The sequence below is a fragment of the Pituophis catenifer genome, unplaced genomic scaffold, assembly GCF_029215685.1.
Source record: "Pituophis catenifer annectens isolate HBS135680 unplaced genomic scaffold, rPitCat1.0.hap2 SCAF_14, whole genome shotgun sequence".
In the NCBI taxonomy this organism is placed as follows: Eukaryota; Metazoa; Chordata; class Lepidosauria; order Squamata; family Colubridae; genus Pituophis; species Pituophis catenifer.
Genome location: NW_027256894.1, coordinates 1,267,827 through 1,295,204, shown reverse-complemented (window position 1 = coordinate 1,295,204; position 27,378 = coordinate 1,267,827). Strand labels below are relative to the sequence as shown.

Below are 27,378 nucleotides of genomic sequence, written 5' to 3'. Positions count from 1 at the left end.
CAATGATCATTCTCACTGTTGGAATTGGAAGATGTGCCATGCTGAAAAGGACAGGAGCCTGATAGGAAGCAGCTATGTAAAAGCCAGCAATCATCCTTGGCATCCATTCCAGCTGGGCAGTCTTCTAAGATGTTACGAGAATTATGTGACAACAAGGACCTGGGTGGCTTCTGTTGCTCCCACGTGGAGCATTGTGATTATTTGCACCATCACCCTTGAAGGAGGAGGGAGCAGTGAGGATGGGTGTTTTCAATTACTGTGGGTGGCTGGTAGAAGCTGGTTTCCCACCTGGTTTAATTTCTCCTTTTATTTCTTCTTTCACTCTCTGTCCTTTAGGGAGGACTCTGCTGAGGGCTCTCATAGTCATCTTATTTCCTACAAAGGCTTCAAATTAATTTGTCAGTGTTATCATTGGTTGATGCTAATTGATCAGGAATTGAGATCACTACTAAATTAAAATCAGATCAGCCAGCAAAGTCCTTCATGGATTCAAAGCAGGGGTGAAATGCTCTTGGTTCGGACCAGATCACTTGATCTGGTAGAGATGGCGGTGGGTGGTTCAGAGAACCGGTAGCAGAAATCCCTGCCACCACCACCCATGCCCAGCTGAGCCATGTGATGATCAGAGCCTTTTTTTTTAACTTTTAAAAGCATTTTTTCTACAAATGCTTTTAAAAGTTAAAAAAGAAGTCTCTGATGATCATGCGGCTCAGCTGGGATCATCAGAGCCTTTTAAAAGCATTTTTCTATAACCTCTTTGGCCTTTTCTTCAAGCTCTTCATGATCTCTCATCTCCAGTTACCTCATTATTCTGAGCAGTTCTTCAAATATATCAGGAGTACCATAAGAACGTTTGCTTGGTCTCCGGCCTCCTCTGGTGCTGGATTCTAGCTTATCCCTGCTCCTTGGTTTAATGTTGTGTCTTGGGATGGCTTAGTTGGGTGTGTGGCCCATCTTAAAGTAAAGACTGTTAAAGTCAAACTAAATTTAAACCAATTTAGTCAAATACATTGGTAGCAAAAAGGAGAAAATCTCATGGGGAGCTCAAAAAGTCAGTGCTGTCACCTCACATCTAACTAAACTCTGATGTTGTGTGGAAGCCGAGCCTGAACAGTCACTTTCTGCGGGTACCTTAACTGGGCTCCTTTCTCATCAGGATTGAAGTGCATGACTGAAATAGGGCCCCTCAGCTCCAGATGGTAAAAAACTTCAACTGCTCCAAAATGTTGCATCAGCATGATTAAACAGGATGCACCAGAAATGTGATTTCCTTGTGGAAAAAAAAAGGTTCCAAGATAAAATGTAGCTAAAATGCCCAGTCCTGTAGCCCTTGGGACCAAACGCCTCCCCAGCCTTCCGCCCTTCAGGGGGAGCCAGCTCAAAGGCCAGAGCTGGGGGGGGGGCGCTGGGCCATCTGAAATGCAAAGGAAACTGCAGCTTTCCTTCACAGAGGGTCTCCCTACCCACCATTCAGATTACTGGTGCAGTAGATTTTTACTCTTCACCATCACATTTCAGTAAGCCAGCCATGCGCCCTGGCAGCTGTCAAGAGCAAGTCAATCCGCTCTGGAATTCAAAGCTGCTGGTGCTGCTCTGCTTTTTTGCCATAGGTGTGCAAATGCTTGTCTTCGCCTGCATGTATGGGCAGAATAATTCTGTGAGCGTCTAGACATCTTGTGTTTTAAAAACAAGAGTTGAACTACAGATTTTGTAAATTCCTGTGCTGCTCCTACCTTTTGCATTTGGGTTAAACTTCCAAACTTAGCAGTCCCCAAATTCTAGCCTTTTTTTTTTTTTTGGTGATTAAAAAGAAAGCAAAATTCCTTCTGGAGAAAGTCTCTGTTGGGACATTTGGTTAAAACAGTTGAACGCTAGCTAGGAGCCTCGCGGAGCAGCGGCCCAAAGAGGAACTCCAAAACCTCTTGGTTTTCTCCCCAGAACAATCCGGAGGGAGGGAGGGAGGGAGGCCCAGGGGTGGGCGAGGGCTCTGCTCGAGATCCCCCATCCCAGGGCTCACCAGCAAACTCCTGCTCTTCCCAGTGCATCAGCCACAAGACCCGCCAGATGAAGATCACCTCTTCGCTGCAGATGCCGGACCGGGTTCTGAACTACCTCAAGGACCACTTCCTAATGAACAGCGCTGTGAGGAGCCAAGCCCTCCTTGTGCAGCCCCGCTCCCGTTACCGGCAGCTCAGTGTGCAGCGTGTCCAGAGTCTGCAGCAAACATACGATGTCTTGTTCCTGGGCACAGGTGAGCAAGACTGGCAGAAAGGTGGGGAGGAAAGCCAGATTCATTTATTCTGTTGCCGCTGCTGCCTTGGCTTTGTTACGGCTTGAGACTGATCAAGTCAGCATATGAATGGCTTTGTGAGTTGGTGGATACGGAATTTGAAGAAAATGGGGGGTCAATGCAAGCCAAGGAAAGACAGCAGAGGTGATCCAAACCTGGGCCTTTCCCATCTTCTTGGAGCTCAGATGGCGGACCGGGCCAGCCAGAAGCAAAAAAGACCTCTTCACGGGGAGGGAGGAAAGGGGGTCATGGGGGCAGCCCATGGGCCTCTCACAGGGCACCTCTTGTGTCTTGTAGATGACGGCCGCTTGCATAAGGCGGTGATCACAAGGCGAGGAGTCCGGATCATTGAGGAGATTCAGCTCTTCCCTCCTGAGCAACCGGTCCTGGAGCTGCTGCTGGACTCTACCCAGGCAAGAGCGGAAGTCAACAGGGAGACCGGGGGTCCCTGGCTCCAGTTCTTTGCATGAGAGAAGCAGCTGGCTGGCCAGCCTCTGCGCTAGGTGTTTGGTGGGCTTCTGAATCAGGGCCACCCAGGCAGCTGCTGCCACTGCCTTTTTCTTCTGCTTGGGAAGGATGCATTTCTGGGTCCCTGCTTAGTTCGCAAGAGGCGGATGCTGCTGGCCCCCCTACCCCCAGCCCCTCCTCATCACAGCAGAGGCGTCTTTCCTGATGCTAGGTCAATGCCTCTGCCCTCAGGAGGTGGCAGAGTAAACGGTGGCACAGCCTCTTCCAAACGTTCATAGATAAAGATGCCGGAACGTCTCCTGTTCTCCCTGCAGGGTCTGGTTTATGCTGCCTCATATGATGCCCTGGCACAGGTGCCCATGGCCAATTGCAGCCTGTATCGGAGCTGTGGAGAATGTGTCCTGGCCGGAGACCCTTACTGTGCCTGGAGTGGAGGGGCTTGTCAGCTGCTCCTCCCCAGCCCTTGGCCGCTCCAGCCAGTGTGAGTGCTTCCCGGACCCGGCCACAGGCTGGCTTCCAACCCCCAGCCCATGCTGCCCGATCTTTTGGTGTAAGGGAACCAACCCCCTACTTTCTCCCCATCCTTTGCTGCTCTTCTTCCTCACCACATGCTGCACTTACAGGGGCACATGGTCCTCGGGGTACCCCTCCTGCTCCTGCTCCTCCTTTCTCCCAGGCCTCACCCTATTTCTCCCACCAGGACCTGGATTCAGGACATTGAAGGGGCTGAGACAAGTCAGCTTTGCCAGACCAGCGGTGTGGAACTCAGCCATTCAGCAGGTAACGCAGCACATCTGCCGGGGTTGGGATTTGAAAGTTGGGGGTAAGAGGGGAGGGGAGTGGAACTGGCCCTCCCCTCCTGGCTCCGAAGCCAAAGAACATCATGCAGGGATTGCTGTTTCCTGTGCTGGACCAAGTTAGCTGTTGAGAATGCCGGTTCTATGAAGCCAGCTCTGATGGACGCTCTCTCCCCCAGGAGAACAACCCCAATGTCAGCAGGTGGTGCTCCAGCCCAACGTTGTGATGCCGTTGCCCTGCCCACTGCTGTCCAACCTGGCTTCCCGGCACTGGGTGCACAACGGGGCTGCCCTCGGCGCCGCTGTCCTGGTGCTGCCCAAGGGAGAGCTGCTGCTGGTGGGGAGCCCAGCCGAGGTGGGCCGCTATGAGTGCTGGTCTCATGAGGGCAGCTTCCAGCAGTTGATGGCGAGCTACTGTGTGACTGTGGAGCCAAGGCTCTGGGCCAAGCTGGTGCCTGCCCAAGACCCCCTGAAGACCCTCAGCACCTCCAGGAGCATCTCGGGAGAGAACATCTCAGTGCTGTTGGAGGGCAGGACCTACTGGACCGAGTTCCTTGTGATGTGTGGGCTCTTCAGTATTGCCGTGACGCTGCTGATCCTTTTCACGCTGCACAAGCACCAGGTCAGCCTGAAGGTCTGCCTCAAGCAAGGCCGATGCAGCTGGTCCCATCCCAGGACTTCGCAGGACGGAGAGGCCCTGCCCACTGAGAATGTGCCTCCCCTGGCTGCCCTGAACGTGTCTGGTGCTCTGGCAGACCACAAGGGCTACCAGGCTCTGTGCGAGAGTCTGGTGGTGAGCACGCCTGGGCACGAGTCCCTAGCCTGCCCACGCGTGGCTTTTCTGGAGTCTGATCGGCGACCACTTAATATATCTAAGACTTTTGTGGAGGTGTTGGGTCCTGCCCAGCGCCCTCGGGTTCGCCTTGGCTCTGAGATCCAGGACTCGGTTGTGTGACCTTCCCCGAGAGGTGCCGTTCTTGTGGGCTTGAAAGGAGCCGGGCGGAGTCTTCTGGTGTCACCATACTCTGGCAGAGGAACAGGCAGAAGGGCAGCCCTGCTCAGTTAGGGAATAGGGTCAGGCCCTCTAGTTCCTGCATGGCAGTAATGCCATGTAGGGTAGCCACCCGATGTAGAAACCAGGTGCAGCCTCATGTTCTAGGCTGTCCTTCAGGCTCAAGCAGTCCAGTCCTTACAAGCTCTGCCAGGAGGGGACGGAATGGGACAACTGCCTGTGGGCTCCTTCAGGGTCTCCAGGCACCTGGCGCCCATTTCTTCGGCCTTGTGGGTGGGACCGTTGCTGGGAGGGTAACTTGTGTGGTACCAAAGAGCCTCCTGGAAGTCACCTGTGAAGAAGATACTCTGGTTGAGCATCCTGTCTTTGGGAAGGAGAGACTGGGAGATACGTTGGTCTGACTTCTAATGAACTGTGCACTAGGGAGGCGATTGGTGGACCATTTCGTGTCAGAAAAACTCCCGTGTGGTTTCTTTGTAAAACCAGAGACTTGGTCCTGGGGAAGGGAGTGGGTAAACATCGGGGAGCATCCCCCAGGGTGTGCTCCAGAACAACAGAAGCTACAGCCGGCTCATAAAAGAAACCTATTTCAAAAATCTTGTCTCCCGAGATTTGACAAACTCCAACCATCACACTTTAAGAGGCCTTTCTCCCCAGTGAAATATTTAATAACCCGTCTGTTTTACACAGGCTTAATATCTTGCCTTCCAGGGGAGGGAGGAGCAGTGATCCACGACTCTTGGACCATGTTTGGGTGAAGCCATTGAAACAGTTCCTGTGCTGCCTTTGAGACCTTAGCTGGTGCTCTGAATAATTGCCCCATTACTAATGTTTGGCTGGCCTGAGGGGGGAGAAGCCATCTTCGCTGGTAACTTGGGTGCAGTTGCCCTAACGTGGGGCTTGACTTTGGTTCAGGAGTTTGTTGATTGATCATTGTTTGTGGTCTGTGACCATAAAACCATCTCCCTTGGCCTGTTCCACCAACTGGATGGAGCGGCTGCTTTGTGAAAAGGCCAAGTCCCCACCCACTAAAGGTGTTAACTCCTGAAGGCCTAAGGACAGTCCAAGAGGACCCATCAGGATTCCTGCAGGGAAAGTTCCTTGCACCGCTGGAAGCAGGGATCTTCGTGTGCTGTTTTGGGCTCCCAGAGGGAAGGGAGCTGGGCAGCTGCTACAGCTGTTGGCCAAGGACTGAGCAATATAGATGAACTTGTTCTTTGGAAGTGAAATAAAGATGGAGGAACATGAGTGGGTTCCATTTATTGAGTTTTATTTAGTAAAGTGTAGAAATCAGACAAAATCATGTCACGACTGTGTTTATCAAACTCCAGAGGCTGGCTGATGGCTGGTGCTCTTCCCCATCACTCAGAAAGCAAGAAAAATGGTGCAGCGATTCAGACCTTCCAATATGTCCAGCAGGGTTTAACTGGAAAAGTCTCTGTTGCTCCAGAAGGCAGAAAGCAGCAGGGGAGACATCAAAGCCCTGCCACAATTTGCTCTTGAGTTTTGATCTACAGCAGCTACCCCAAGCCATCGCACAGAACCGCCAGGTGAGGCAGAGGCAGAAGCAAAGAAAACCAGCCACAGCTCCCAGTGCCCTTGCCCCACCCAGCTCTCCCTATAGAAACACCAGCTGGCAGAGATGACTGCAAGGCCAGTGGCTCCAAGAGCTAGATGGGGTCAAGGTTTAGATTCCTGTTGCTGTGAGAAAATGAGCCTTTTTCTGAGATGTGGAATCTTCTAGCAAGTTGTGGAAGAAAAGAATCAGAGCACAATCTTGAAGGAGCTGGAAGAAAAAGGAGGACTAGGTTCCTTCTAAAGCACAACTGTCCCTCCCAAAAAACAACTAATTCAGCCAAAGGTCACCCCCCTCCCAAAACGGGCAGTTACCTGGTGAAGTCTGGAGAGCGGGAAATTATATGCTGGAACTCGGAGAGGTTGATGGTCCCATCTTTGTCAATATCTGATTCCTCTAAGATCTGCCCAAACGGGGAGGGGGCATAGTGGGTCAGAGTTGGCTGTGCCCCTTCTGGCTAGCCCTCCTGACATGCCCCTCTCCCAGCACTCACATTCTGAATGAGCTGCTCCATCTCCAACAAGCTCAGCCTGCTGTCTTCTCCTTCTCCCGTCAGGGAGTTCACCAATTTCTCCAAATCCTTCTTATCGAGAGTGCCGTCATCATCAAAATCTAGGGAGAAGACGGGGTGAGAAGCTGCGCTTAGGATTCCCAAAGCTAGAAGCCTTCTCAGCTCGGGTAAAGGCTGAGCTCCAAGTTCATTCAGGTGTGAGAGAACAGCCGCCCCTCAGTTGGCAGGTGAAAGTGGATCTCCTCTGGTAACAGGTGCACATTCAAGGATCCAGAGAAACAGCCACTCCCCCCCACCCCATGTAATCCAGCAAGTGAGGGGAGGAGGAGATTCAACCAGATTAACTCTGGCCGGTTTTAAGATCCCTTGCCTTGCTTGTCAAGAGAGACTCCAGGGCCAGGCATGCCAAAGCAAGAGGCCAGGCGAGGAGAGATGCCACCCCACCGGGCCCTAACTGAACTGCCAAGTCTGCGTTCCCAGGCGGGCAGGCCCACAACAGGCCACCCGAGGCATCGAAGCCCCCCGGCTACAAGGCGCCGCCCCGCCCCCAGCCCTACCGAAGAGGCGGAAGGCGTAATGCGACTTGATTTCGGGGGTGGCCGAGTCGCTGAAGACGCTCAGCAGGTCCAGGAAGTCCTCGAAGGAGAGCGCCTCCTCGCCGGCCTCCGCCGTGGAGAAGATGCGGCACATCCTGGTCCGGAAGGGGTTCGCCTGCAAGAGCCGGGCGGGGGCTTCAGTGCCTGCCGGCGGAGGGCGCCACCCCCCCGCCGCCCAGCCCGGGAGAGGGGGGGGAGGGGGGCTCGGGGCGGCTCACCCGCAGCTCGGGCAGCGTCAGGAGGCGGCTCTCGGGCACGCGCGTCTGCAGGGCCTGGCCGCGCGCCTCCCGGGGCAGCAGCTGGCAGAAGCGCTTGTGGGCGCTGCAAGGCAAGGCAAGGCAAGGCGGCCGTCAGCGCGCGCTTAGAGGCCCGACGCGGAAAGGGCGGCGGCTGGCTCGGCTCCTGCGGGGCGCTTCCGGGACCACTCGGGCTCTGGGGCCCCCGCCCATCCCCCCGCCCATCCCCCCGCGTACTCACAGCAGGATCTCCTGCTTGCTCAGGAAGGTCAGCTCCTGCGGGGGAGAGGCGGTCAGGGGCCGCGCAGGCAGGCAGGCAGGCAGCCCCCCCAGCCCCCCCTCGCGCCCTCCCTCCCGGGACTGTTACGCACCTGGTATTCGCCCAGCAGGTCGCGGGGCAGGCGGCTACCCGAACCCCCCATCCTTCCCTCTGGCAACCGCGGCTCCTCTTCCTCCTCCGCCTCGTCCCGCCCCTGGGCGGAGCGGCTGCCAGACAGCCCCGCGGCGCCGGCAGGAAGAGCCCGCCCGCCCGCCGGCTCGGGGAGGCGGAGCGCCTGCGCTGCGGGAGCCGGTTCTACTGCCACGCGGAGCCCTCCGGCCGGCCGCCCGTCTTTCCTGCGGAAGTCCCGCCGCGGGACCCGCAGCCGGCTTCCCGCATGGCCACGGCGGGGGCCGGGCAGGGCGGCGGGAGCCCCGCGGAGCCCCCCGAGCTCTTTTGCTACGGGCCGGAGGAGCTGGTGGTGCGCGGGGTGGAGTGGCCGAGAAGCGGCGCGGGGGCGGCCGGCAGCCCCGCCTGGTCGCGCTTCGACCGGGCGCTGCGGGAAGGCTGGGAGGAGCGGCTGCGGCGGGGGCTGTTCCGCTACCGCCTGGGCCAGCTGCAGACGCGGGTCCTGCCGGGCAGGCTGGGGCTGGTGGCGCAGCTGAACGTGCAGCGGGCGACCGAGAGGAGGCGGCCCCAGGAGGTCCGCAGCGTCCGGCAGAGCTTCGATCCCGGGCAGTTCAACTTCGGGCAGATCCGGCGGGAGGAGGTCCTCTTCTGCCTGCGCCGGCGCGGCCCCGGCCTGGCCAACTCGCCCGGGACCCTGGTGGCCATCAACGTCAGTCCGCTGGAGCGGGGACACGTGCTTCTCATCCCCGACCCTGCGCTCGCCCTGCCGCAGATCCTCACCCCGGAGGCCCTGCTGGCGGGGCTGGACGCCCTGCTCCTCAGCGCCCAGCCCGGCTTCCGCCTGGGCTTCAACAGCCTGGGCGCTTTCGCCTCCGTCAACCACCTGCACCTGCACGGCTTTTACCTGGACTGGGAGCTCTCGGTGGAGTCCGCCCCCGGCGAGCCCCTCCTGCCCGAAGCGGGCCTCTACCTGCTGCGGGAAGCCCCGGCGCCCGCCTTCCTCTTCTACTGCGACGACGGGCGGCAGGTGGAGCCGCTGGCCCATCGGATCGGCCGGGCCACCCGCCATCTGAGCCAGCGAGAGATTGCCCACAACTTGTTCGCCACGCGCGGGGCTGCCCCCGAGGGCCCCCGTGGCTCCAGAGCTCGACCCGGCATCCGGGTCATTCTTTGGGCGCGGAAAGCCTGCTTCGGTACCAAAGAAGAATTGGCCTTCAATGTGGCAGTTTGTGAACTGGCAGGACATCTGCCCACCAAAACTGTCCAGGAATACCAAGGCCTCACCGAGGCCTCAGCCCTTCACAGGATTCAGCAATGTCTCCTCCCAGACAGCCAGTTAGCCCAGCTTCAGCAAGAGCTTGTGGACCTCCTCAGAGAGTTGCCCTCATCACCTCCATGGCCTTCCTGACAAGTGGGCTGGAAGAAGCCCCCTTCAGGCCCAGGCCCCAGGGTTCCACCCCTGCCAGGATGCCGAGCTACCCGCCGCAATGTGGGGCTGCTCAGGAGGAAGCCAGGCTGATGGAAGTTGGGGGTCTGTTTTATGTTTATGTTTTACATGCCGCCTCCCAGGGTTGTGTTATATATGGCCCCCCAAATGCTTTTTAAAAAATCAGTTCAAATGCATTGGTGCTTCGTTTTGCATAACACACTTTACCTCCAAAGAGAATACATAGAGTGTGTGTGTGCATTTTTCGATTGTATTAAAAATGTATTAATAGTGTTTAAAACCACTCATGGTTCTGTTGAATTGGAGCAGCATGCAAGGCCAAATAAATACATATACTTTATTTTTATGAGCTCCCTTTTATTTATAGGGAAAAGGCAAAATTGTATGCTGTCAATTTATTTAATGAACTGAATTTCATTTCAACTAATAGACTGCAATACCAGAAGGATTGGATCAGAAGAAATAGAAGTTGGAATTAACATTACAGGAAAAAAGCTTTGACAATCTTAGGATGAAAGAGGAGAGAGTAAAAAACCAGTTGAGTATTGAATCTTCTGAATCAGAATAGATCTGGAAGGGACCTTGGAGGTCTTCTAGTCCAACCCCCTGTTCAAGCAGAAGACCTTATACCATTTCAGACAAGTGACTATCAGTACTGGCCTAATGCAGATACACTGAGAAAGTATGTCTTGGAACAGTGCCATACTTTTTCTCTCTATGCTCAAGACAAGGGTCATGAAATACAGAGGCATCAGCTATCTGGGAGGAAGGAAGACCATATCAGACCCAGAACAAATCAGCAGAGACACCATACACAAAACTATGTATTGTCAAGGCCACATTTTTTTTCCCAGGCTGAGAAAGGCTGAAGGAAGAAAAATGGATGTTTTACATTATGGTGCAGAAGAAAACAAGATCAAATCACTCCATGCTATTTGCTCTACTGGAAGCACTAATAAAAACGCTGAAGCTTAAATATTTTGAAACTTAATGTGAAGACAGTAGAGAAGTTCCTGATGTTTGGAAAAATCTAAGGCCATTAAAGCCAACAGAAGACAGGGCACCCATGATAGAATCTGGGTACCCTGACTTCTGTTGGCCTCCCTATCAAGATAGTTCCCATTGGTTGGAATTGACTGATAATAGCATAAAAGCATAAAAGATGGGCATTATGCAAACACAACCCTTTTTTTAGACTGTTTTTCTTAGTCCAATTACAAGATGCTAGATTTACATTAAAGATTTTGTGGCTAAAAACTTCTATTTCCTCTGCTGCTTCGCCGTTTCAACCCTGCCTTCTGTTTCTCTTGGTCTTTCTAATCTCGGGGGCCGAGGATCCTGCTCTGCCTTGCAGCGGACAATCCGTCCAGCATTCACCGCAAATCACCTGGTCCTCGCCCGCGCCGCATTGGCAAACTCCAGCCGCGCTCCGCCTAATCCGACCCACTGGGCCGGCCGTCCTGTTGCTCCCACCGGCTCCAGCACGGGGCCTGGCGGCTCTTTCCTCCGGGCGCCGCGACGTTCGCCCCGCCCCTTGCGGCCGCTGCCCAACAGGGGCAGAGCAGAAACGTCTCGGCCGCAAGGGGCGGGGCGTGGGCGGAGACGTCAAACCAGCTCGTCGCCCAGAGATGACGAAAGGGCTATTGGCACCCCGCCTTCGCGTCCTTCGTTGCCGTGGCGCCAGGGCCCCGTGCGCGCTCCGTAGGCCGCCTGACGGGCGGGGTTCCCGGTCGTCATGGTGACCGCGTCGTGGCCCGAGGGAGCCTCAGGCGCCGCCGCTGCTCCAGGAGAGCCGCCGGGCTCGGTGAGCAGGGCGGCCGCGAACGAGGCTTCCCCCGGCCCGTGCGCGGGGAGCGTGTCCCGGCTGGGCTGTGCGGGCGGCGGCGTCGCGCGGGAGGGCTGCAGGCTCGCAGTAATAATGGCTGCGCTTGTCACAATCGCTGCCGCCGCGCTGACGGCCCGGCTGCTGCTCTTGCCCAGGGGCCCGAGAGGATGAAGATCGGCCGAGAAGAGAGCAGCGAGTCCGAGAACGAAAGCGACGAGGAGGACGAGGAGGAGGACGGCGGCCTGTCGGACGAGTCTGCCAACGAATGCCTCAAGAGGCCGGAGGCCGAGCAGAAGGAGCCTCCGCGCGCCTCCCCTCCGGACAAAGGCCCAGAGCCCGGCCGGGAACAGCCCGGGGCCGGCCCGGAGGAACCCACGGCGGAGGAGGGCGAGCCGGAGGAGCCCCGGCCGAAAAGGAAGAGGAGGCACCGGTGCGCTCCCGGAGGACGGGCGGGAGGGGGGGCAGCGCCCCGGGCCTCCTCCCGCGGCCGGCCGGGGCTTCTCCTTGCGGGAGCCCAGCAGCGCCGGCTGCCCCCTCTCCCGCCCGGCGCGACGTCCTTCTCTGTTCTCCTCCTAGGCTGCTTTCCATCAACCTCGCGAACTGCAAATACGAAAGCGGTGAGTAAAGGCGGCTTCTTTGGCGCTTTCCTCTGCACACTCGGGCACAGAGATTGGCACAGAGTCAGAGCAAAAGTGAAATAACTAGAGGTAACCTGATTTTCTCTCCTGTATCAAGAATGAAATCTCTAGGGTTTTCTGGGCTGGGGGAGTCGGCTTTTGCATTCCAAAGGAGGATAAAGTCTTCCTGTATGAGCTTTGTGCAGGAATGCAGGAATGAGCCAGGGCTGTCTAATCTGGGCCAGGAGAGCCACTGGATTCCTTGCCAAGAAAGGGAGGATTCCAGGGACTCCCTTGGAGGGGTGAATACTCTGAATGATCCTTCCTGATGCTCAAGTGCCTGTAGCTTCTGGTCCTGCAAGCAAGGCCAGAAGATCATCGGATGCCTCTTGGAACCAGCTTTGTCCATCTGTTTACTTTGCTGCAGTTAGGCGTGCTGCTCGGCGCTGTGGCCTGAAAGAAGTGGGGGAGGATGAGGAGTGGACTGTTTACTGGACTGACTGCTCAGTTTCACTGGAGCGTGTCATGGAAATGAAGAGGTTTCAGGTACCCAGCACAGCCAGGGTGAAGGGAGCGGAGAAAAATAAGCGCTGATTTCAGTTCTTTTATAGCTTGGGAAGGCTGGCTGACTGCCAAGTCCTTAAAGCGGGGAGCCTTTTCCTAGAGCTGAGGAGTTGGGAGATGGAAAGGGAGAGGGAGAGGCACTAGGATCTGGGATATCCCATGGCAGGGCTTATACTGCCCATTCCATGTAGCTCCCAACAGTGGGAAAAGATTAGAAGAGCCTCAGAAGGATGAGAATAGGAACTCACCAAAGAGTAGCCAAAGTAGCTGGGTTCCTATCTATAATATTTCCACCCCCACCCCCACAATACTTTTATGCAGCAATTCACTTTGTTTAGTTATTGGGTGAAATGAATAAAAAGTTGCTAATGTGCCTTTATTTTTTGCTAGGGAGGTTGAGGTTTGTTTTTTTTTTACATGCATTCATAATTATTTTCTTAAATGTTGAAGCTGTTTGGGAAGATGCATTCCGTGACTGAAAAGTGGGGCAAAGCATTCTGCAGAACAACAAAACGAAAGCTGTGCCAGGGCACTTCCATTTCCTCCTCCTGCTTTTGCTTCATTCCAGAAAATCAACCACTTTCCTGGCATGGCCGAGATCTGCCGCAAAGACCTGCTGGCCCGCAACCTCAACCGGATGCTGAGGCTCTTTCCCAAGGAGTACTGCATCTTCCCTCGCACCTGGTGCTTGCCAGCTGAGTGAGTGAATGAGAGGCGGCGGTGGTTGTGCCAGCCACAGGGAACCTCTCAGTTGACATGGCATGGGATGCTGGAGGCACGTGAGTCGGTTACATGCCTGTCCCTGTGTTGTCTTTCTGCAGCTACGGGGACTTCCAAGCCTATGGGCGAATGAGGAAGAACAGGACATACATTTGCAAGCCGGACAGTGGCTGCCAGGGGCGGGGCATCTTCATTACCCGGAACCCCAAGGAAATAAAGCATGGCGAGCACATGATCTGCCAGCAGTATATTACTAAGGTAGGCCCAGGAGCCTGGGGGCCAACAGTTGTCCAGCCCTGGGACAGAGAGCAAGAGCCCCAGACAGTTGAAAATGTGATCTCGGCTATGGGTCCTCGGGGCTACAATCAGTCAGCTGGGAATTGTTCCTTTCCCTCAGTCTCTCATCCTCTCTTTGTAGCCCTTCCTCATTGATGGCTTTAAGTTTGACATGCGCATTTATGTCTTGGTCACCTCCTGCGACCCCCTGAAGATCTTTGTCTATGAGGAGGGGCTGGCCCGCTTTGCCACCATGAGGTACATCGAGCCCAACAGCAGCAACCTGGTAAAGAAGCCCAGGAACTGGCATTCGCTTTGTAGGAAGATAAGCTGTTGGTGTCTGATGGGGCTTTGGGAATGACTATGGAGAATTTGACATGGTGAATCCTTGGGCCTGCAGGGCTCCCTGGGCTGCACAGGGGAACAAGGAGAAGGTGAAGCAGGTGGGCAAGGGGAGAACTCCAGGGGCCTTCAGGAGTGAAGAATCAGGCTCCCCCTCCCAATGTCTCTCTCACAGGATGACATCTGTATGCACTTGACCAACTACGCCATCAACAAGCATAATGAGAACTTTGTGCGGGATGACAACACGGGCAGCAAGAGGTATTGCTTGTACCCATTCCCTTGCAGGAGAGGAGGCAGCACTTCTGCTAGTAGGGACTGGGGGGGCAGATAGGGGCCCATTTGTAGGAAACTCCACTTTTCTTAACTCCATGAAACAGCTGCTTTGAAAAAAGTAGTTGATTTGCCCCATCTGTGTGGCTCCTGAGGTGGGCAACAAGGCATACCTGTGTCCTGATGGGAAAGGCTCTGTCAAGATCTCCATCTCAGAAGGAGCTGGGGGAAGTCTCTCTGCCCAGAGCAAATGGCTGTACCCACCCTGGACAAGGCTGGGAACAGTAAGCTTCTCTTTGCACCCCTCTGTGACTGGGAGGGATGTGGCTGCACTCCAAGGGAAAGTCAGACTCCCTTGGAAGGGCCTAGAGTTCCGGGGGGGGGGAGGGTGCTGTTGCTGAGTGATCCTGGGGCAGTGCTGGAGTAGAATTGCTCCTGCAGCAGCTCTTCTCTCTCTTCTCACTCAACAGGAAGCTGTCCACCCTGAACACTTGGATGCGGGAGCACAGCTATGACACAGCTGAACTGTGGCGGGACATTGAGGACATCATAATCAAAACACTCATTGCTGCTCACCCAGTTCTGAAGCACAACTATCGCACTTGCTTCCCCAACCACATCTCTGGTTGTGCCTGCTTTGAAATTCTGGGCTTCGACATCCTCCTTGATCGGAAACTCAAACCGTGGCTTCTGGAGGTAGATATCCTTCCCAAAGTCATTCGACAGTGAGATGGGTGAGATATAAATTAAATAAAGTGTCCATCTGAAGCAGGAAGAGTTGCCCTTTGGTTTACCTGCTCTAGCACCTGTTGAATTTTGAGGAATGAAGTCGTCCTCAGAGATTTTGAAAGTTGGGGATGAAGTAGGGCAATCTTTGTAAACATCCATCGAGCAGTAGAAACAGATATTTCAAATTAAGAACCATCCACTCAGTTTCTGTTGCCAGCCCTTCCCTCATCCCAGCAGAGAATTTCTTGAGCGCTTCTCTTTGAGACCCAAAGGAACAGTTTCCTCTGCCTGAAGGGATACCCGTCTTTTGTTTTTAGTAGTGTCTATGGAGATTCTCAGTCATCCAGGTCATGGTTCTTGGATGAGAAGCTTCTTGGTCAGAGCTGAAGAAGCTTCTTGGATGAGAAGCAAACCGTCTTCAAAGAAAAACCAGAAAATCCAGTTGCCTCTTGAAAAAGCACCTTTGGGATATCCTTAGTAGTATTCTCTCCTAACCTAGGTCCTACGTACAGCCTTACAAGCTGCTTTTTTTAGGAAATTAAAAAAGAAGAGATATCAAAGAGATGTTGTGATTCCCTTGGTTCCTCAGGTCAAAATGAATGGAATGCTGCCTTGGGGGCGGGGTGTCTTTGATCACTCTTTCAGGTCAACCATTCTCCCAGCTTTACCACGGACTCGCGTCTGGATCGGGAAGTGAAGGATGCCTTACTTTGCGATGCAATCAATCTCATCAACCTGCGGGCCTGTGACAAGAAGAAGGTGCTGGAAGAAGACAAGAGGCGGGTGAAGGAGCGCCTTCTGCAGCCCCACCAGCAGCCCCGAGAAGCCAGGTAGCTTTGTGAGCTCCTGCCAGGTTGGTGGTGGCCTTTCCCAGAGGGCCCTCGCCATTCTCTGTCCAGCCACCGCAGGGGAGACAGTCATAGAGCAAGCGGAGAATCAGAACTGTACACTGTGTGCACAATTACAGGTAGTTCTCAACTTACAACAATTCACTTAGTGACTGTTTAAAGTTACAACGGCACTGAAAAAAGTGACATGACAATTTTTCACACCTATGACCGTTGCAGCATCCCCATTTTCATGTGATTTACATTTGGATGCTTGGTAACTGGTTCATATTTATAACGGTTACAGTGTCCCGGGGTCATGTGATCACCTTTTGTGACCTGACGAGCAAAGTCAATGAGGAAGACAGATTCACTTAACAACCTTGTTACTAATTTAACAACTACAGTGATTCATTTAACAACTGTGGCAAGAAAGGTTGTAAAATGGGGAAAACCTCACTTAACAAATATCTCACTTAACAACATACATTTTGGGCTCAATTGTGGTTGAGGACTACCTGTATTAGGCAAGTATGTTGACCATATCATCATTTTAATGCATATATCTATCTCTAAGCAGTATAAACTGGAATGCTTAGTGGATATAAGCACATTCAGGTGATGTGTATTTGTGTAAATGAGGAAGGATGTGACCTAAAGGGGATCAACACCGTATTATTATTAGGCAGCTTCTTTTCCTCAGGCAAAATGGGCCAAAAAAGAGATTTTACTGACTCTGATAAGACAAAAATTGTAAAAAAGTCTTTCAGAGGGATGCAGCACTTTTTGCTAAGATATTGGGGCGTGATCACAGAACCATCAAATGTTTTGTTGCAAATGATAATCAGGACCAAAAGAAATGTGTTGAGAAAAAAAGACGCGAATTAACTGCCAAAGATTTGAGAAGAATCAAATGTGAAAGTACTAGGAATCCATTATCCTCCAGTGCTGTCATACTCCACAATTGCAACCTACCTGGAGCGCCCAGAAGTACGAGGTGTTCAGTGCCCAGAGACATGGCACATGGTAAGGAAGGCTGAAACCCGACCACCACTGAACAAGACACATAAGTTGAAATGGCAGGAATGGGCCAAGAAATATCTGAAGACAGATTTTTCAAAGGTTTTAGGGACTGATGAGATGAAAGTGACTCTTGATGGACAAGATGGAAGGGCCCGTGGCTGGATCAGTAAGGGGCACAGAGCTCTACTTCTACTCAGGATGCCACCAAGTATGGGCTGGTATAATTGAAGATAAGCTAGCTGGACCTTTTTGGGTTGAAGATGGACTCAAAATCAACTTCCAAACCTACTGCCAGTTTTTAGAAGACTCTTTCTTCAAGCAGTGGTACAGGAAAAAGTCTGTCCACATAGATATTCTCCCAAGAAAACCAAAAACTCACTTTTACTTTCTTAAGCATTCAGGTTGAGGTTTATTAACATATTAGATTGACCAAGAGCACTATAGTCATTCAGTAATAAAATTAATCGTCCAACATACAACTTGCCTAATAATTGTGCACACAGTATAGGCTGCTGTGTGTGTGTGTGTGTGTGTGTGTGTGTGAAGCCCAGGGCAGGAAGGTTCCCTATGGCCCAGCGGGTCTATGGTTTAGGGCCAACTCTTTGTTATCTTTCAGGCGTGAACAGATGGAGAGCAGCCAGGCCGCCTGGCTGGCCCAAGCAGAGAAGTATGAGAACAGCCACCTGGGCCACTACCGGCGAATCTTTCCTTCACATGGCACTGAAAAGTACAGCCCTTTTTTCAAGCACAGTGGATCCCTCTTCCAAGAGACGGTAGCCTCCAAGGCCCGAGAAGAGTGTGCCAGGTAGCTGGAGGGTGGGGGGAGAGAAATGGGGCTTTTGATCTTAATGAAACTGTGCAAGTGTAAGAGCAGCCTGTGTGACTGCTGACTGCATGGCCCTTTCTGCCCCAGGCAGCAGCTGGAGGAGATCCGTCAGAAGCAGGAGCAGAGGGAGAACACAGCTGGGAGGAAGAAACGGGAAGTGAAGGAGAGCTTGCAGGGGGAGTCAGCTGGAGAGAAGGCTCAGGAGAAGAGCAAGGGCAAGGCTGCCCTCACCCGAATGGCGTACAGCCACAGCAAGACCTGGAGCCCCAAGGTGCCCTGCGAGCGGGGTGGGGGTGGGGCACTCCCTTAGCTTGTGCACGGCAAATACATGGACGTCTGCCCAAATGAAGTCAAGGTGGAGTTCCACACAGTGCTGCATGAACTTGGGAGAAATAGAAACTGATCTTGATTGGTGTTACCTTGAAAAGAAGCTGCCAGGTGGCTGAAATCTGATACTGAGGACAGTGTGTTGCCCATTCCCTTGGCTGGCTGGCTGGCTGGCCTTGAGTGATGTGCAGAGGGCCTCAGTGGGGCCTTATGTGCTCAGGAATCAGCAAGAACCCCTCAGCCTTGGAGCTGCTGAGCAGCTGGCCAAAGGGGGGGGCCAGCACAAGCCAAGGAAGTTGGGGCTAGAGCCTACCGGCATCAGTTCTAATCTTAGAGAATCAAAGAGCCTCTGGTTTTGTGTTTAAAAGAGAGTTTAAGAGAGTGTTTAAAAGTTAATTTAAATGGGCATATGTGAATTTTTGAATTAACAAGCTGCCATTCTGCTTCCCAGATGGCCTCCTTACAGTATGACAGCATGACTCCCCAAGCAATAGTGGAGGAAGAGGAAGTCGAGAGAGTCAAGGCCCTCCTGCGGCGAGAAAACCTCATCCGGGGGCTTGGCATTGTTGACCAGCTGACCCGCCTGCTGCGCAGCGCCGAGCCAAAGCCTGTGGAAGTCCAGAGGCCCCACATCAATGTCTCTGAATGCCAGGTGACCCTCTGCACAGGCCTGTCATCCCGGGGAAGGGCTGGGCACCAACGTGGTCCAATGGGGAAACTCAAGGCAGCCTGTAGCTGGGCAGGACCATTTAGCCATGTGATGCAAGCCCAGCTCATGGCAGAAATTCAGAATAAAGCCTTCCCATCTGATGAATGGGAGCCCACAGCTTCTACTTTCAGTCTGTTTTTACTGTCATTATTTTTTTCCAACTTTCAGCCAGAGTCTGCCCCCCATTAACCTAAATGGATTATCTTATGTTCAGGTTTTTAGAACGGTCCTCGGTGTGAAGTATTTGATGGGGCTGTGGGATTTCTCTGGTGGTCTTTGCTTGGGACTAAACTCCCTCCCTCCCTTGGCCTCTGTTTCTGGTCCCCTGTTTCTGTTCCTTCTCCTTCTGTTCTGTGCCAGGGTGTGTTTGCAACCGCCTTAAAGCTGGTGTCTGAAAGAGGAGAGCACAGACAGAAGCAGAATCCCCTAGAGCTCTTGCTTCCATTAAGCAATCAATTGTTTAATTTGGAAGGGCCCAAATATGCTGTTAATAATTTTCTGATTTGTGGTGTGCCTTTGAGTCAATGTTTGACTCTTATTTTTTTTTTTTTAATTGATTTGATTTATATGCCGCCCTTCTCCGGAGACTCAGGGCTGCTTACAATGCGTTAAGCAATAGCCTTCATACTTTTGTATATTTATACAAAGTCAGCTTATTGCCCCCACAATCTGGGTCCTCATTTTACCTACCTTAGAAAGGATGGAAGGCTGAGTCAACCTTGAGCCTGGTGAGATTCGAACTTACAGTAATTGCAGACAGCTGATGTTAATCACAGTGCTTTTAGTCTGCTGAGCCACCAGGCCCTTGGCAACTGCCTGGACTAATCCCTGCAACTTTCCTGACAAGGTTTTTCAGAAGTGGTTTGTTACTGCCTCCTTCCTCGGGCTAAGAGAGAGGGACCGACCTGAGGTCACCCCGCTGACTCCTCACCTCCAAACCAGCTCTCATTTCCCAATCTGAGGCATTAAACAACCTGCCTCCTATAGGGCAGGGCAAGTCATTGCAGAAAATCTGCACCTTTCAGAGCCTGGTGGGTACTGGTGGATGGCGCAGGAAGGTTGTTTTCCCAAAACTTCAATTTGATGCTTTTGTCTTCCAGCCCCATTTTCTCCAGGATGTGTTCAACAACCACAACACCCAGGACTTGATGACCCTTGTTCCCCTCTCCCTCCTGAGGGGCTCAGCTCAGGAGCTCGGCCGCCAGATCCTGCAGCAGCAACCCACAGCACGAGTCCAGCTGCTGGGAAACCAAGGCTTCATCCCAACTATCCTGGGAGCCCTCTCGGGCCTTGGCCCCCCTCGCGAGCCACAACTCCACTTCCAGCCATCCAGGAACCTCAGCTGGCTGGGCACAGCCATGGTGGGCGAACCTTGCACTCTGGCGCGGATGCTGAAAGCAGGAGGGCGGCGCTTTGCCAGTGCCAAGAATAAAGCAGAAGGCAGTGAGTGTCTGGCTGGGAGCTGGGGATCCCTGCAGGGGCCTTCCCTGCCTGACAACATTCCAGGGCTCAGGAGAGCACAAGGGCTCTAGCAAACGTGGGCCAGGCCAAGAGACTTGTCTGGGCACCCATGTAGCCTGGGACGCTTCCTTGCCCCCTTCAGCCCTGTGCGGAGGAAACAGTGTTGGCTCTGCAGTTTAGATCAGGATTAGACAGCCCTAACCCAGCTAACGGGGTGGAGGGGGCGGGGGGGAGGGAGAAGCTGTGCACCTTCCTATAGTCAGTCCTGGCTACAAGGCCATTCTGCCCCTGAGAACCACCTCACCTCCGGCAACCATTTTGGCCACAGAAAAGGGGCAGAAAGGGAGTTCTGGACTTGGAGCTTGTTTGGATCTTGGGGTGCAGAAGAGATTAGGGTCCATTTACAGAGTTGCAGAAATCCGGTCTGCTCCTGGCCAAGACCTCCAGATGCCGTTTCCTTTTCCAGACAGAGTTTCATCGAGCAAGAGACCCCTGTACATGAGCCCCGGCTCCTTGAATTGCCTGTCCCACCCTGGAAACGTCGCAGGCACCATATACAGCAGCTTCCCCTTCCCATCTGTTGCAGCTCCCCTCAACCGTGCTGATCTGCATGGACTGGCCATCAACTCGGCTTCAGCTCCCCTCATCCGGCGCGGGAGTCCCCATCGTGCCACCACTGTGGCTGCTATGCATTCCAGCCAAGCCAGGTAGCAGCCCCCTCACTTCTTCCCTCACCCTGAGTTGGGGCCAAGCCTGCGACTCCTAGCCAGCTGGCCTTTTCTTCCTTCAGGAAGGGGACCTGACCCGAAATCTCAGCGGATCCTTGGAGCCCAAAGAGTTGGGGCTGGGGGGCGCCTATTACTGATCCATGTGCCGGGAGGCAACAGCAGAGAATGAATCTCTGCCCTGGTGCATCCAGACACCTGCATCTCTTTCAGCCATTCTCCCCAAAACTTCCACCTCTGCAGAGCCGTGTTTCCCCTCCAGCTAACAGCAAGTTCTGAGAACGGTTCTGTGCACTTGGGCTGCACCCCTCCTCTGCTCTCTCTGCAAGCCAGGTTCCCGCTGCAGATGCCAGTCAGCCTGCCTAAGCCCTGGGACAATTCTTGAAAAGCCCTGTGGGCTGGGAAGAGGTTTCTTTTGTAGCCAACTTTGTATTAAAGTTTTATACAGTTCTACCCACGAGGGTCTGTCCGTCCTTTCACTTACAAGCTGCATCCTCCTGTCATTTTTGGGAGGACTCTGAGGCTGGGTCGAGCCAGGTGCCTATTTAGTCCTGCAGAGCTTGATATGGGCAACAGGTTTTTTTGTTTTTGTTTTAATATAGCTACCGTCAGCGTTCCAAAAAACTACACATTCCAGAAGCTACACTGTGTGGGTGCAAAAATATATTTGCACCCACACAGCCCCATGTGTTTCACACTTGTTGGCTTTACACTTCATGATTTAACTATCCTTTCAAAGCTTTCCATGCTGGTAACCTTGTGGACACTTTGCGAAGAGAACTACCGAATCTTATGCTGTTTATTAAATGACTGTTGCTGCTAATTTGTGCCTCAGTACTGAATGTAGGATTTGCAGGACAGATACTAAGGAAGTAGAACACCAAGTGCATTGCCAGGACAGGAACAAAGTTTGAAGAAATTTGATTAAGAAATTGTCCTGGAACAGGACAAGGATGCCCGCTATCACTTTTACTATTTATATTGACTTTGGAAATCTTGAATAGGAATATTAGGCAAGATTCAGAAATTAAAGGAATGGAGATAAGAGGAAAATTACAAGCATTTGCATCTGATTTAGTCAGATGCAATCTTTAGATACAAGATTTAGTATTTATTGTAGAAGAACCATTGGAGACAATTCCTAAACTATTAAAAAAGATAAGAGGAGTTTGGAGAGGTAGCCGGATTGAAAATAAATAAGAGAAAAAACTAAAGTTATAGTCAAAAACCTTATACAAAAACAAAAAGAACAAGTGGCAGAAAAAGTGGACTTGCAAACAGTCAAGAAGGTTAAATACTTGGGAATATACCTAACAGCAAGACGTGCAATGATAAAAGAAGATAACTATTATCTTTTATTAACAAGATATATAATTATTTAAGCAAATAAAATTAGATTTTATAATCTAATAAAATGGGGGGGTGGAGCTGACGTCGCGATGATACAATGGAAGATTTTGGTTCTCCGAGATCACCGTTGATATCTCCACCACTGGACGGTTCAGTCTGGACCTCACTGTCCCGTAGAGACAGTGATAGAGGGCACATCCTGTCGATCCCAGGGACACCGCAAAGTCCCTGGTTGATCCAGGAGAAGCCCTTTTTTCTGGCGGTGAAGAGGCAGCCATTAAACTGAAGTTGGGACAGCTCGGAAACGGAAGAGAATGAGTGAAAGTGTGTCAGCTTGGTGAGAGATTTTTAAAATAGTCTAATTAAGAACACCCTGGGGTGAAAAGATAATTAAAATTGAAGATAAAAGAAGTTAAGTGGCGGAATTGAGCCTGAGTCTAAATTAGTGTTTCCTACATTGCAATTTACTTTTATTTGTGGATGCTTATGGAGGATTTTACTTTTAAAATTTGACTGGACTGGATCAGACTGGAAATTTCTTTCTTATCTGCTTAATTATTAAATTTTTATTGCCTTTTTAGTTTTATATTATTTTGGTTTAGTCTTGTTATTTTTCTTTTCTCTACATTTTAATTTTTCTATTTTGTTTTACCGCTTATTGGACATAGAGGGAAAGTGGAAGGAACAAGAAATACTGCCATCTAGTGGATTGAATCATTTTATTTTATTTTTTATTGGCAAAAAGAAAGTAGCAACTGTGTTACATTTTCAAGGACTTTGAGCCTGCTCATAGATAAGATAGAAGTGCATCAAAGACTGTTTACAGGATTGTTTACTCAGGTGCACTTCTGGGAAACTATTATTGACAGGCAGTTGAGACTTGAAAGTAGAAGATTGCAGTGACTCTGGAAAGAGAGCTGTGAAACTTGGTGAGACTTACAAAAGAACTTTTGGATACTACACAGTTGTGGATTTTTCTTTTAGACAAAGTTTTTTTTATTTTTATTTTTATTTTTTTGATATTATATTCCACCTCTCCCTCTTTTAATTATCTTCGACTGGATTGTGTTTGCTTTTAGAAGACTTTTAATATTCTTACATTTTTGATATATATTTTTCTTCTGCTTTCTTTTTCTCTTTCTCTTTTTCCTTTTTCCCCCTTTTTGATGGGAGATTATTAATGCGTTCAATATCTTTTTGTTTAATTGGAATAAGGCATACAAGAGCCTGAAGAAATTATTTTTGGTTTTTTTTCTTTTTTTCATTTTATATTTTTTATTTTTTGGATTGGAGATTGTTAATTTGGTTTTTATCTTTCTATTCAATTGGATTAGGGAACACAAGAGCCTGAAGATTTTGCTTTCTTTGGATCTTCCCTTTGCTTATTTTATTTGGGATAATATCTGTCATCTAAAAAAACAGATTAAGGTATAGAAGAACCTGAAGATTCTATGATTGTTTGAACAGTTTGGAACTATTCTATAGTCATGAGTAAAAAGGCAGTAGCTATTAGTTTTTCTGCATCGACTCCATCTTCTTCACCATCGGGAGAACAACGATCAATACAGACGATGTTGCAACAGGAAAAGGAGAGGGAACGTGAGAAGGAAAAGGATGCGACAACGCAGATGATTTTGCAAGGAATACAAGACATAAAATTAAAAATAGTAAGCATTGAACAGAGAGCAGAAAAGATTGAACAAAGAACAGGAAAAACAGATGAAAAAGTGGAGAACATACAACAAATGATGAAGAAATATGAGGACAGACTTCAAAAAATTGAAGAAAAAGAAGAACAAAGAGACAAAAAAATTAGAGATATGGATACCAGATTAGATGAGGTTGAACGTGATAAGAGTGGAATAGGATGGGAGGTAGACAAATCAGAATTCTATTTAAGATTTCAAAATATAGAAAAAAAAGGAGAAAATTTGGCAGAAAAAAATGATAGAAATTTTAGCAGAAAGCATTGGAAATTACTAAAGAAAAGATAATGGATGGCATAGATGAGATATTTCGAGTATATACAAGATATGCAATGAGAAATAAACTACCAAGAGAAGTTCATATAAGATTCACCAAGAAATCAATTAAAACACAAATATTGCAGATTACAAAAGAGAAAACACTGAAATACAAGGGCAAGGAAATTGTGGTTCTGAAGCAAATACCGAGAAGAGTGAGGGAGATGAAAAGAGAATATCAATTTTTGACAAAAATATTGCTTCAGAAAGGTGTGAACTATAAATGGCTGATACCAGAAGGCCTGGCGTTTACATGGCAATTGCAAAGATTTAAAATAGACTCAATTGATAAAGCCAAAGCATTCTATGCTGAATATCTTAGAGAGAAGGAAGTAGAGTTAAGAAGGGAAGAGTCATTGGTTGAATTACGAGAGGAATGTCTAGCAATGATTGAAAAGGAAGAAGGCGCAGTAGGGGGCATTGCAGAATATAAAGAACAACGTGAACCGAGATCTACTAGAGCAACAAACTCTTCATATAAAGTATGAACATGGAAGAGAAAAAATTGATTACAATGAACATAAATGGACTTAATACAGAACTAAAAGAAGAAAGGTATTTCATAAATTAGAAAAATTAAAGTTGGATATAATTTGTTTATAAGAAGTACGTATCAAAAAACAATATGAAAAAATGTTGGTACAGCCAAAATTAGAGAAATTGCTTCATTGCAGCAATGTAAGAAAAGAGGAGTGGTTTTATATATTAGAGAGACAATACCAGCGGAAAAAAATTATGCAGATGAAGAGGGAAGAATTTTGATGGTGGAAATGATAGATAAAAATTGAAAGTCTTGAATAAATGAGTTGAATAAACTGATCCTGAAATTTATCTGGCAAGGAAAGAATGTGAGAATTAAATTGAAAATGTTACAAGAATCTAAAGAGAATGGAAGATTTGGATTACGAGACTGGCTTTTTATTACCAAGCATGTGTGACAACATGGCTAAAAAAATGGATAACCCTCAGACACAAGAGACTGCTACTGTATATTTAGAAGGACGTGATTTACAACTGGGATAGCACGCCTTCTTATGGTATGAAAATAAAATTCACAGATACTTTCAAAATCACTATATAAGAAATTATTATGTGTATGGGAAAAAATAAAACCTAAGATTTATTTGAAAATCCCAGAATGGCTCTCAACACATATCCAAATCTAGTGAAGTTCGAAAAAATTGTGACATCTAAAGATATTTGGGACACTGAAGGGAAATTAAAATCTAAGCATGAAGATCAGGCATTATACTATCATGGTGGCCTCAATTACAAATACAATCTACCGGTAGATACGATAAAGACATGAAAAAGTATCCCTTTTATAATCAGTTATTTTTGAACTCTGATGAAAAATTAATTAAGAAAATATATGATGTTTTACTAAACTGTAAAGTGGAGGACAAACAAGTAGACACAATGACAGTGGGTAAAAAACTGCTTATAATATAGAATTAGAGAAATGGCAAAACATATGGGAGAGGAACTATTAATTGACAATGGCAACTTCTTATAAAGAAAATTTATATAAAATGGCACTTACCACCTGTTAGATTAGTTAAAATTTTTAAAAATATGTCTAGCAAACATTAGAAATGTAACCAAAAAATGGGCACTTATTATCATATGTGGTTGACTTGTGTAAAAGCAAAAAGGTTTTGGGCAAAAATACATACGTGGTTAGAAAAGATGATAGGAAAAAATGTAAGATTTTAAATCTGAACTTTTTATTAGGTATAATATCAAAAACCTGATAAGCAAACTATATATTTAATATTGCACATCTTAGTACCAACGAGGATTATATTTGCACAATATTGGAAAAATGAAGAAACACTGCAAGAGGAAGAGATAATTAGGAAGATACTAAATTGTGCATAAATGGAAAGACTTGCGCTGAAGATTAAACAGAAAGAAGACACAGAATATTATCAAACATGGACTTTATTTTACCAGTGGTTGGAAAAAAAAGAGGTGGAGATTAAGAATGTAATCTGTATTGTTAAGCAAATTGAATAACCCAGACAACATGATGTTTATTAAGCACTAACAAAATGTAAACAATAGAAAATCAATAAAATCTTTTTTTTTTATTTTCCTGGAATGTACAGGTAGTCCTCAATTTACAAGAGTTTGTTTACTGACCGTTCAAAATTACAACAGCATTGAAAAAAGTGACTTGTCATTTTTCACACAACCTTTGCGGCATCCCTATGGTCACATGACCAAAATTCAGGTAGTTGGCAACTGACTCATATTTACAACTTTGCAGTGTTCCAGGATCATGTGATCACCTTTTGTGACTTTCTGACAACCAAAGTCAATCGGGAAGCCATTGACCATGTTACTAACTTAAGAACTTCTGTGATTCACTTAACATGGTAAGAAAAATGAAACTGGGATGAAACTCAGTTAACACGTCTCACTTAGCAACAGAAATTTTGGGCTCAATTATACTTGTTATTATATCCGTACTCCTAGATCTCCAGAATTCAGCTCCCCAAGGGGTTGCTTTTGTTGGGCAAATTTTAGAGTCCCGAAATCTCCTCTTCCACCCTGGAGCTGTTCAATTTAGGCAAAGAAGGTCAGATATCAGTGAATGAGGATTAAGTGTCCAGCAGGCCCTGGATGCTGCTACAGCACAAGAGGGGAGTTATGATTTGATTGGGGTTAGAGCTGAGTTTTATTTCTTCATGTATTTATTACATTTTTATCTGGCCTTTATAAGTAATTCAAGGTGGTGAACATACCTAATACTCCTTCCTCCTCCTCTTTTCCCCACAAAAAAACCCCACCCTGTGAGGTGGGTTGGGCTGAGAGAAAGTGACTGGCCCAAAGTTACCCAGCTGACTTTCTTGCCTAGTTTGTTATCTTAGTAAACTGGAAGAGCTAGCTTGTGTAAGCAGCCTCTCTTCCATAAGTTAATTGAAAAAAGCAGGTTAATCACAGAATATCTCCTCTAATTTTTCTCTGTGGGGCGGAGGATGGATATTTGTCGGTTTGTTAAACAAGGCCTAAAAGTTGTTCCTGTTAAATCAGCTCTACAGTTTATAAACCATGGAAGGAACTGAAACTCAGTTCTTTCTAAGGGGACACTGACTTTTGTGGGGAAAATAAGTTTGCAAATGAATGAGAGAGTTTCAGAGAAAAACTAGTTTTAACAGAACATTCTCACTGCATCCCCTGAATTTGAAGATGCAAAGGTTTCTTCTAAGACCATAACTCATAACTATAGGCAACAGAATTAACCCGAGATCTATTATATTACTTGTGAATGCACAAGTGCGCATCCTTTACTCCACTTTCTGAAGTGTATGAGTGCCCGGGTGTGTCTCCCATTCTCCTTTTGGAAGAAAGAGACCCACCCCCTCAGGTGTGCGGCGTCTTGAGAGACCTCTGGTTATTTGCTTTGGGTTCTGAGTTTCCGTGCAAAACGCCC

At 49.2% G+C, this 27,378-nt stretch overlaps 5 protein-coding genes across 5 annotated transcripts in view; 4 read left to right on the top strand and 1 right to left on the bottom strand.

The window, feature by feature from the left end:
* The window catches only part of SEMA4B (semaphorin 4B), a 29,806-nt gene extending 24,006 nt beyond the window's left edge, over positions 1 to 5,800 (top strand). The window contains exons 10-14 of the mRNA XM_070953804.1: positions 2,041 to 2,251; positions 2,588 to 2,703; positions 3,073 to 3,239; positions 3,459 to 3,538; positions 3,735 to 5,800. Coding sequence (XP_070809905.1) covers positions 2,041 to 2,251; positions 2,588 to 2,703; positions 3,073 to 3,239; positions 3,459 to 3,538; positions 3,735 to 4,510 — 1,350 coding nt within the window. The 3' untranslated portion in view covers positions 4,511 to 5,800. The remainder of the gene's footprint in view (positions 1 to 2,040; positions 2,252 to 2,587; positions 2,704 to 3,072; positions 3,240 to 3,458; positions 3,539 to 3,734) is intronic.
* A 20-nt stretch (positions 5,801 to 5,820) lies between these two features.
* Positions 5,821 to 8,144, bottom strand: CIB1 (calcium and integrin binding 1). Its single transcript, XM_070953932.1, is given in 8 exon segments — positions 5,821 to 6,353; positions 6,458 to 6,546; positions 6,637 to 6,755; positions 7,212 to 7,365; positions 7,469 to 7,571; positions 7,728 to 7,762; positions 7,858 to 8,093; positions 8,096 to 8,144. Coding segments are annotated over 8 exon segments (807 nt in total). The 3' UTR covers positions 5,821 to 6,331.
* GDPGP1 (GDP-D-glucose phosphorylase 1) lies at positions 8,143 to 9,478 on the top strand. The gene has a single exon (XM_070953931.1). It carries the CDS (start codon positions 8,143 to 8,145, stop codon positions 9,280 to 9,282), a length of 1,140 nt encoding a protein of 379 aa, XP_070810032.1. The 3' UTR covers positions 9,283 to 9,478.
* A 1,829-nt stretch (positions 9,479 to 11,307) lies between these two features.
* On the top strand, positions 11,308 to 11,808 carry LOC139323925 (phosphatidylglycerol--prolipoprotein diacylglyceryl transferase-like). Its single transcript, XM_070953497.1, has 2 exons — positions 11,308 to 11,576; positions 11,723 to 11,808. Exons 1-2 carry the CDS (start codon positions 11,314 to 11,316, stop codon positions 11,769 to 11,771), a joined length of 312 nt encoding a protein of 103 aa, XP_070809598.1. The 5' UTR covers positions 11,308 to 11,313; the 3' UTR covers positions 11,772 to 11,808.
* TTLL13 (tubulin tyrosine ligase like 13) lies at positions 11,804 to 21,012 on the top strand. The gene is made up of 14 exons (XM_070953496.1): positions 11,804 to 11,853; positions 12,191 to 12,309; positions 12,896 to 13,026; positions 13,149 to 13,305; positions 13,466 to 13,609; positions 13,841 to 13,926; positions 14,409 to 14,634; positions 15,313 to 15,497; positions 17,134 to 17,322; positions 17,431 to 17,614; positions 18,122 to 18,322; positions 19,480 to 19,822; positions 20,307 to 20,547; positions 20,779 to 21,012. The coding sequence occupies exons 2-14, from the start codon at positions 12,289 to 12,291 to the stop codon at positions 20,948 to 20,950; spliced, it is 2,280 nt and encodes a 759-aa protein (XP_070809597.1). The 5' UTR covers positions 11,804 to 11,853; positions 12,191 to 12,288; the 3' UTR covers positions 20,951 to 21,012.
* Positions 21,013 to 27,378: the final 6,366 nt, after the last annotated feature.